Source organism: Pongo abelii, chromosome 12 (assembly GCF_028885655.2).
Source record: "Pongo abelii isolate AG06213 chromosome 12, NHGRI_mPonAbe1-v2.0_pri, whole genome shotgun sequence".
In the NCBI taxonomy this organism is placed as follows: Eukaryota; Metazoa; Chordata; class Mammalia; order Primates; family Hominidae; genus Pongo; species Pongo abelii.
This window is the reverse complement of record NC_071997.2, coordinates 105,125,959-105,136,353: the sequence shown is the minus strand read 5'-3', so window position 1 is coordinate 105,136,353 and position 10,395 is coordinate 105,125,959. Positions and strand designations below refer to the sequence as shown.

The following is a 10,395-nucleotide window of genomic DNA, read 5'->3' as shown; positions in this document are numbered from 1 at the left end:
ATTAGTGATCTAAGACCGCCGGAAGTGCTTCTTCTCAATCAAGCTATGCAACAGGAAGTCATTACGATCCCGTTGTAACCTCTAAATATGTCCCCGTTCTGCACAGCATCCCGATAGCCGTTTTGTTTTTCTCGTATTATGATCTTCTCGTGTTAGCACCACTTTGCAACGCTCCAGGTCGTGAAGGAGCAACTTCACCATCGCCGCCTACAGACGCCACTGGGAGCTTGGGAGAGTGGGACGTGGACAGGAACATAAAGACCGAAGGGTGAGATTTCGAAGGAGCGGATTTCGAGGTTGCACCGGTTGAGGATGGCTGACATTCTCTCTCAGTCAGAGACCCTGGCGTCGCAAGAGCTCAGTGGGGACTTCAAAAAGCCAGCTCTGCCGGTGCCCCCAGCGGCGCGGATTAAGGCCCCGGCCACCAGTTCTTCAAACCCTGAGGAGGTACAGAAGGAAGGGCCCACTGCGTTGCAGGACTCCAATTCTGGGGAGCCCGACGTCCCTCCTCCTCAGCCGGACTGCGGGGATTTTAGGAGTCTACAGGAGGAGCAGTCGCGCCCCCCGACAGCGGTTTCTTCCCCTGGCGGTCCAGCCCGGGCTCCCCCCTACCAAGAACCTCCATGGGGTGGCCCTGCCACAGCCCCCTACAGCTTAGAGACCCTGAAGGGCGGCACTATCCTTGGCACCCGTAGCTTGAAAGGGATGAGTTACTGCCTTTTCGGGAGGCTGTCTGGCTGCGACGTGTGCCTGGAGCACCCTTCGGTGTCTCGGTACCACGCAGTGCTGCAGCACAGGGCGTCCGGCCCTGACGGAGAATGCGACAGCAACGGGCCGGGCTTCTACCTCTGCGATCTGGGAAGCACCCATGGCACTTTTCTCAACAAAACTCGCATCCCACCTCGCACCTACTGTCGAGTCCACGTTGGGCATGTTGTTCGCTTTGGAGGCAGCACCCGGCTCTTTATCCTGCAGGTAGGTAGAAAAACCTAGAATTGAAATCTCGGGCTCATTGGACTGCGTTCTTGTGCTTCTTAAGCTTTTGATGAGGAAGAAGAATCTCTCACTCAGCGATTACAAAAGTGAAGGAATCAAGTCTGTCCTATCATCTCCAGACCACTGTACACATTGCTATATTTCTGAAAGTCATGTTCACAATCCCGAACTCTAAAATAACTTGTTTTTTTGGCCAGGCGCGGTGGCTCGCGCCTGTAATCCCAACACATTGGGAGGCCCAGGCGGGAGGATCGCTTTAGCCCAGGAGTTTGAGAGGAGTCTGACCAACATGGCAAGATCCTGTCTCTAAAAAAAAAAAAAAAAAAAAAAATTAGCCAGGCATCATGGTCCCAGCTGCTCGGGAGGCTGAGGTGGGAGGATCACCTGAGTCCAGGAGGTCAAGGCTGCAGTGAGGTGTATTCCAGCCACTGCACTCCAGTCCAGCCTAGGCGACAGAGCAAGACGGTGTCTCTAAATAAATAAATAACCTTTTTTTCCTTGGTTCATCAGGGACCAGAAGAAGACCGAGAGGCAGAATCCGAGTTAACAGTAACACAGTTGAAGGAACTGCGCAAGCAGCAACAAATATTGTTGGAGAAGAAGATGCTAGGAGAAGACTCAGATGAAGAAGAGGAAATGGATACCTCTGAAAGGAAGATAAATGCTGGTAGCCAAGATGATGAGATGGGTTGCACCTGGGGAATGGGTAAGAAATTAAAATTGCTGCCGGAGGTTATTATTTTAAGTTTATTACTAGTGGTACCCTTAAATGTTTTTTTTAAATCATACAGCTTTTCATGGCTCCTTGAGATAGATAGGGCAAACACAATTTGCACATGAGGTAACCAAAACCCAGAGAGATTCATTAACTTTACTGATGTAAAGAAATTGACTTATAGGCACTTTGGATTTTTTAAAAGTTTATTTTTAATGCACTCTCTTGTTCAAAACTTGTCCTAAGCATAAAATTATTATTTTTACAATTCTAAAATTTTGTATTTATTAAGTAGTGACCTTGTGCTATGTGATTATCATTGGAGGGGATGGAACTCTATTCAATCAAATAAATGGGATGTTATTCAGTATAGGATATTCTCTTGAATTTTTTGTACTTTGTGAAGATATCCTGAAATGTGGAATATCTAATCAGAGAAAGCTGGTCCCTTAGCCAAAACAATAAACTTACTTTGACACCAGATATTTTAGAAAATGGATATCCCGGAGATGGAAGTATAAAAAGGTAGAAGATGGCCTTAATATATGGTTGGGAAGACAGGAAAAACTATGAAATTACTTGTGCTAAGTGCCAAACAAAAGCTGAAAACCATAAGTATGCTAGAGTGAAAATTTGGAGAAGAGAGAACAGTCACTGGGGACTTAGACCTGTGTTGCCTGATATGGTAGCCACTAGCCACATGTGGTTACTGAGCACTTGCAGTGTGGCTAGTCGCAATTGACGTGTGCTGTAAATGCAAAATACACACTGAATTTCAAAGACTTAGTCTGAAAAAAAAATGTAAAATATCTCTTTCATGATATTTTTATGTTGATGACATGTTGAAATGACAATAATTTTACCTGTTTCCTTTTAATTTTTTAATGTGGCTAATAGAAAATTTAAGATGACACATATAGCTTTCATTATATTTCTGTTGGACAGCACTGACTTAGATCTTTGGGAAACTTTATTTTTTTTATTTTAGTAGAGATGGGGTTTCACCATATTGGCCAGGCTGGTCTTGGACTCCTGACCTTGTGATCCACCCACCTTGGCCTCCCACAGTGTTGGGATTACAGGCGTGAGCCACCGCACTCCACAGGGAAACTTTATAAGCATGAGGATTTTGAGCTGGAACTTGAAGGAAAGGAAAAGCCTTATGAAGCTGAGTATTGGGATTGGTATTCAGGGTAGGGATTGATGATTTTAAGGAAGTTGTGAGTAGACCAGTCTATTTGGCAGATATAAGAAGGATTAGGAAATTATATTGAGAACGAAAGTTAGATACGAGTGTGAGAGAACAAGAATGCCAGGCTGAGGAGCTCAAATTTTTTTTTCCACAATGTGGTAGGTAATTTTACTTTTAAAATATAATGATGGAGAAAAAAAAATTAAGGTGCCATGAAAACAAGTTTTGACTTGTCACACAATTTAGAAAACCCGAATATGCTCATACTAGTGGTTTTGTGGTTGTTCCACCCCCTGTCCCTGCAAGTATTTATTATTTTTCATTACAGATAAACTATATCTTTTTTTTTTTTTTTTTTTTTTTGAGATGGAGTCTCACTCTGTCACTTGGGCTGGAGTGCAGTAGCACGATCTCGGCTCACTACAACCTCTTCCTCCCAGGTTCAAGCAATTCTCCTGCCTCAGCCTCCCGAGTAGCTGGGATTACAGACACCTGCCACTATGCCCAGCCAATTTTTTTTGTATTTTTAGTAGAGATGGGGTTTCACTATGTTGGCCAAACTGGTCTCGAACTCCTGACCTTGTGATCCACCTGCCTTGGCCTCCCAAAGTGCTGGGATTACAGGCATGAGCCACTGCGCCCAGCCTAAACTATATCTTTATGCAGCCTGAAAGAATAATGGGTATCATTGAAATAGTCTCTTCTCATGTCTGATTATCTTTTCTTTCTTTCCCATATCCTGTAGGAGAAGATGCAGTAGAGGATGATGCTGAAGAGAACCCTATTGTCTTAGAGTTTCAGCAGGAAAGGGAGGCCTTTTATATAAAGGATCCCAAAAAGGCTCTCCAAGGCTTTTTTGACCGAGAAGGTATGTAAACAGATTCTGACCCTACCACTAAAACATATCCAGAGCAGTGTGGTTTTCTAGAGCTTCAGGTTGAGCTTTATACTAAGATATGCTATAATTTTATTGCTGTCCTTCTTGTTCACTTTTTACTCTTGTGGTCAGTTGCTTTAGGTTTATTTTGAAAATTATTCCTCATTAGTATAGCAGAGGGAAAAAAATCATAAAAATCTTGTTAGTCTTTCTTCCTATCTTAAAAAAAGGAAATACTTTTTCCTGACTCATCTCATTCTTCTCAAAAGATCCTGGACTTTGGTGGTGGGGAAATTGAGCCAACTTCCTGTAGTTTTTTAATTCCGAATTCACCTGATCTTTTGTAATTCCTAACATAGGTTTTGACTTTATATTATATGATTTAAAATTTTGTTTCCATACAGGATTGTTTTGGTAGGAATACTTTGAGAGAGTATCTATGTATATGTATATCTGTATATATTTTATATGTATATATAAATAATATATGAAATAGCTGTGCACTTAATATCTGTGCTTCTAAAACCAGGCAACTGTGTTAAAATAACCACTAAAGTCTACAACTTACAAAAGTGAAAGGTACTGTACAGTGAACAAAGCTATGTATGGAAAATTGATTTCTTTGATCTGACTTTGTTTTTTCTCTGCCTAAGACTTACTCTAATTTTATTATCAGACGATAATCCCTAGGAATGAGAAGTGAAATGCATTGAAATTTATTATTCAGTGTGGTATGGGAACTTGTTCTTTTTTTGAGACGGTCTCACTCTGTCGCCCAGGCTGGAGTGCAATGGCGCAATCTTGGCTCACTGCAACCTTGACCTCCTGGGTTTAAGCTATGCTCCGGCCTTAGCCCCCATAGTAGCTGGGACAAAAGGCACGTACCATCATGCCCGGCTAATTTTTGTATTTTTTGTAGAGATGGGGTTTTGCCATGTTGCACAGACTGGTTTCGCGCTCCTAAACTCAAGCTGTCATCCCGCCTCAGCCTCCCAAAGTGTTAGGATTACAGGCGTGAGCCACTCCTAAGAACTTGTTATTATTTAACGTTTGTTCTCATTTATCATTGTATCAACTAGTAATTTTTGGATTCTATTAAAATTGTTTTGTCTGTCTTTCTCCCACAGGAGAAGAATTAGAATATGAATTTGATGAACAGGGACATAGCACTTGGCTCTGCAGGGTGAGGTATGTTCTTTTCTTATTAATGTTCATTTCTGGAAAATGGCCAATTTCAGGTTTAATGTATGGTTATAGATAACAACCCAAAGAGTAACTTTCATATAAGTTTAAGCTATTTCTAAATTTGAGCCTTCATAGTTTAATAACCCTCATATTATTGGAGAGTGGGGTGGGATGGGTAAGAAATAGAAAATATTTTAAATCCAACATTGGCAAGATAGAACAAGATGGATTCAAAGACTGAAAGGCCATCTAAAAAAAATGACTATTATCATAGCATAGTAGTTGTTTTCGTGAGAATTGGAGCTTAATGCTGTGCTATAATTCCCACCAAATCAATGAAGATTACCTGTGGATGATTCAACTGGAAAACAACTGGTGGCTGAGGCCATTCACTCAGGAAAGAAAAAAGAAGCAATGATCCAGTGCTCATTGGAAGCTTGTCGGATTCTTGACACTTTGGGATTGCTTCGGCAGGAAGCAGGTCAGTATATAGGAGCCCTTTTTTTCTAGATTAAAAGAAAGGAAAATTCAACACAAACGCTAATAAAACTTCTTTATGGGGGGAAAATGTAAATTGTACAGAATTTTTTGAAGTGAAAAGAAAAAAATTCTCAATACCCTAAGGTAGCCACTGTTTGTATTCTCCCAGACATTTTCTATGTATATATAGATGTGTGCTGAGAACTAGATCCTTTAACAAAAAATACTCGTACACAAATGTAGTCATATTAATTACAATCTTTTGTGACTTACTTTTTTAACATAAGAATGTATCATGGATATTGTTATTATTATTATTTTTGAGATGGAGTCTCACTCTGTCACCCAGGCTGGAGTGCAGCGGCATGATCTTGGCTCACTGCAACCTCAGCCCCCCAGGTTCAAGCCATCCTCCTGCCTCAGCTTCCCTAGTAGCTGGGACTATAGGTGTCCACCACCCTGCACAACTAATTTTTGTATTTATTTATTTATTTTGAGATGGAGTTTTGCTCTTGTTGCCCAGGCTAGAGTGCAATGGCACGATCTCGCCTCACTGCAACCTCTGCCTCCCGGGTTCAAGCGATTCTCCTGCTTCAGCCTCCCAAGTAGCTGGGATTATAGGCATGCACCACCATGCCCGGCTAATTTTGTATTTTTAGTAGAGACAGGGTTTCTCCATGTTGGTCAGGCTGGTCTCGAACTCCCAACCTCAGGTGATCCACCTGCCTCGGCCTCCCAAAGTGCTGGGATTACAGGCATGAGCCACCGCGCCTGGCCAATTTTTGTATTTTTAATAGAGACAAGGTTTCGCCGTGTTGATCAGGCTGGTCTCGAGCTCCTGACCTCAGGTGATCCGCCCGCCTTGGCCTCCCAAAGTGCTGGGATTACAAGCATGAGCCACTGCGCCTGGCCATATCATATTACATCAATACATTAATATGTGTCAATACATTAATTGTGTATTTTGCTTGTTTTTTTTAAAAAAAAAGTCTGAGTAGAGCATCATTTATTAATAAGGCTTATATTATATTTTTATTATTGCAAAGTAACTTATGTCTGGTTCAAAACTACCAAAAGGCTTATAATAAAATATACTTGTTCCTTGCCCTACCCATCCTCAGTCTTCTTCCCTAAAGGCTTTCAGTTTTTTCAGTTATTGATTCTGGCATTTAAAAACACCTGTATTTCTTGGCCGGGTGTGATTGCTCACGCCTGTAATCCCAGCACTTTGGGAGGCCAAGGCAGGCGGATCACGAGGTCAGGAGATCGAGACCATCCTGGCTAACACGGCGAAACCCCCGTCTCTACCAAAAATACAAAAAAAAAAATTAGTCGGGTGTGGTGGCAGGTGCCTGTAGTCCCAGCCACTTGGGAGGCTGAGGCAGGAGAATTGCGTGAACCCAGGAGGCAGAGTTTTCAGTGAGCTGAGATCGCGCCACTGCACTGCAGCCTGGGTGACAGAGCAAGACTCCGTCTCAAAAATAAATAAATAAATAAATAAAATTAAAAAAAAAATTATAAACACCTGTATTTCTTCTCTTTTTTTTTTGAGACAGAGTCTCTCTCTGTCACCCAGACTGGAGTGCAGTGTGGCATGATCTTGGCTCACTGCAACCTCTGCTTCCTGGGTTCAAGTGATTCTTATGCCTCAGCCTCCTGAGTAGCTGGGACTATAGGTGCGTGCACCACACCCAGCTAATTTTTGTGTTTTTAGTAGAGACAGGGTTTTACCATATTGGCCAGGCTGGTCTCGAACTCCTGACCTCGTGATCCGCCTGCCTTGGCCTCCCAAAGTGCTGGGATTACAGGCGTGAGCCACTGCGCCCAGCCTAAAAACACCTGTATTTCTAAGAACAAGAGTATGCTGTTACATTTTTAGTCACTTATTTTAGACATTTTCTGTCAACTCTGCTAAATTAGTATTTAGTATTTACGTGATTATGCTTATGCAAATATTAGTTATAACTGAGCAGTTTTATTTCTTTTTGTTTTTCCTAAGGGTAATAATTGTGTTTGCTTTTCATGTGTTTGGGGCTTTTTTGTATTTCTTGCTCATTCCTCCCACACCTTTCAGTAGCCTCACCACATCAAACAACTTAATGATTAAGTAATTTATCAGTTCTGATTTTTTTTGGAGACACTTTTTCTGAAGAGCACTATTTTTCTTTCACGGCTTATTGCTCTGCAGATCTGCTACAGAACTGTCACCTGGGACTTAACTTTCCTGTCATCCTTGAGATTTCTTTGTCCTTTCTCTAGGGTTGACTTTTCTGTTTCTTGATTCTCATATTCTCATATTTCTTGGTTTATTTCCTTGCACAGTAGTACATCCTTCTGTACTTTTAGCAGATTAAAAAGCTGGTACAACACTAGAGGGCATGGGTGATGGTAGTGTTCAATGAATTTCACATCTTTCCTTTTCTTGGTCTACTCTCTTGTTTTGGTGGACATCCTCTGGTAGATTTCAGAGAAAGAATGTATAGGAAATAAACTTTATTAAGCCTTCTCTTCTGAAAATATAATTATTGTAGCTTCACTCCTGATTAATAGTTTGGCTGGGAATACAATTCGAAGTTGGAAACAATTTTTCTTATTTTACATTCAATGTTGCTTTTGAGAAATCCTAAACTGTTCAGATTTTGATCCTATTGTATGTCATCTTTTTTCCCCCTTGCCAGAGTTGGTAAGAGTTTCCCTTTGTTCTAAAGGTTCTAAAACTTAACTATGAAGTACTTTTCTGTGGGTCTATTTTTGTTAATTTTTCTGGGTACTTGTTGGATCCTTTTGATCTAGAAATCTTGGCTGTTCAGGAAGTTTTCTGCAATTATGCCATTAATTGTTTCATCCCTCTGTTTTCTATGGAATTTTATTATTCAGACATTGGACCTCTTGGACAGACCATTTAAGTTTTTTTTCTTTTTTTTCATCTGTGTGTCTTTTCCTTCTTTCTGAGAGATTTCTGCATCTTTATCTTTCTGCCTTCTCTATTTTGCCATCAAGTTTTTAATTTCTTTCTCTTTTTTTAAAGTTTTTAAAATCAGGCAGTCTTTCATGCCAGAGAAGGCTCAGAGACTCCAAGGTTTTAATTTCTAAAAGTTCATTTTTGGTTTTTGAATTGTCCTTTTTAAAACATAGTATCCTGTTGTTTCATGGGTTGTAAATATCTCCTCTCTGTTTTCTCCATGTTATTTTTCTTTTTATGTGGTCTCTGTTCTGCATGTTAAAGGCTTTTCTTAGGTGTCATGTAATTCTTCGTTGTAGTTTTTTTATTTGGGAATGAAAAAGGTGATTGATAGTTTGGAATATATAGGTGGGGTTTCTGCATGGAATATATAGGTGGGGTTTGTTGACTTTGAGCACTACTATTGAATGATGTGGGTGGGCCTTTTGTTGGGGAACCCTTGATTTAAGTATCCTTTTGGTTTTCCTCGTCTATGAGCAAGATTCCCCAGAGAGTGCTCCTCCAGTCTCCTGCCAGAAAGGAAAGGACTGGTTGCCAGCATTCCTAGAGCTAAGTGGTAGAAGGTGGCTGAGTGGCTTCTCATTCAGCTGTTTTCAGGACAGTACTATTTTTAGATTATAGGGCCCATGCCTTCAGCTTTACTAGTCAACTCGTAATCCAAAGACTTTCTGTTTTACCCTTTCCAGAGATTAACCTCTGGATTTCTACTGCAGATGGAAAGGAGATGAGAAGGCAGGGAGGAAGATCTATTTCTCAACCAGTTTTTACTTAGTCCTCCATAACCTTACTATCCATCCCCGGTTGCAGATCCATTTGAGGATTCTGCAGTGTAATCACTTTGGCTCTCAGATTTCCCCACTGTTTAGGATTTATCTTTCTAAATTCTGCTAAGTTAGTTTCTACTCATCTGTCTACTTTGTAATTTTCTAAAATTTGGGTCTTTATGGATTTCTTTCTTTCTTTCTTTTCTTTTTTCTTCTTTCTTTCCCTCCTTTCCCTCCCTTCCCTCCCTTCTCTTTCTTCCTTTCCTTTCCCTTACTTTCCCTTCCTCCCTCCCTTCCTCCCTTTCTTCCTTCCTTCCTTCTTTCCTTCCTTCTCTTTCCTCTATGCTGCCCAGATTGGAGTGCAGTGGTCTGATCACAGCTCACTGCAGCATCAACTTGCGGGTCTCAAGCGATCCTCCTGCCTCAGCCTCCTGGGTAGCTGGGACCACAGGTGCACACCACCATGCCCAGCTACTTTTTTTAGATTTATTTTTAGTAAAGGCAAGGTCTTGCTATGTTGCCCAGGCTTGGGTACATCTCTTTACTATGGTTTAGTGGGATTTAAGGAAAGAGGGAAATTAGATATGTGTGTTTAATGTACCATCTTAACCTGGAAATTAGGCTTATATTAATAAGGACTATTTTCCTTGCAAATAATAGAAGTCCAATTCAAACTAGTTTAGGGGAAAGGTCATTGGCTGCAGAAGCTGGGAAGAATAGCTCAGGATGAAGGAAGAGGAATGAAGGAACAGCTGCATGAACCAGAACCTCAAGTTCTGAAACCATAACTTAGTACTACCAAACTAGACTCAGCATCACCAGGACATATACAAGTTGTGTGTGCATGTGTGTGTCTGTGAGTGAGTCTGTCTCATGAGTGCATTTTTAAACTTTGCAGACAGATTCTTACCCTGTGCTGAAAAGCTGATTGCTTACAGCCTTGAACTTACAGTCTCTCACTTTAATAACCTCATTGTAAAGAGAGCCTCTTTGCCCCATCTCTAAATATAAATATGAGGGAAAGAGTCTTACTGATTTGGCTTTGGTCCTATGACTATCCCTAAACCAGATAAAATGGGGGAGGAATTTTCTGGGGGAAAGAGGTACTTTTATCAGAACAAAGGGAGTAGAATGTTGTAGGGTGGACAAAAAAGTAATAGCTGTCATAGTTTCTTATTGATAGACTTTTTACATATTCACTGTTATAAATACTATTGCATTGAT

At 41.0% G+C, this 10,395-nt stretch overlaps 1 protein-coding gene across 1 annotated transcript in view; it reads left to right on the top strand.

Moving 5' to 3' along the window:
- Positions 1 to 87: 87 nt before the first annotated feature.
- SLC4A1AP (solute carrier family 4 member 1 adaptor protein) overlaps positions 88 to 10,395 on the top strand; it is a 30,832-nt gene continuing 20,524 nt past the window's right edge. Inside the window, exons 1-5 of the mRNA XM_024242534.3 lie at positions 88 to 975; positions 1,507 to 1,702; positions 3,649 to 3,771; positions 4,908 to 4,968; positions 5,307 to 5,446. Of these exons, the coding sequence (XP_024098302.1) occupies positions 313 to 975; positions 1,507 to 1,702; positions 3,649 to 3,771; positions 4,908 to 4,968; positions 5,307 to 5,446 (1,183 nt within the window). The 5' untranslated portion in view covers positions 88 to 312. The remainder of the gene's footprint in view (positions 976 to 1,506; positions 1,703 to 3,648; positions 3,772 to 4,907; positions 4,969 to 5,306; positions 5,447 to 10,395) is intronic.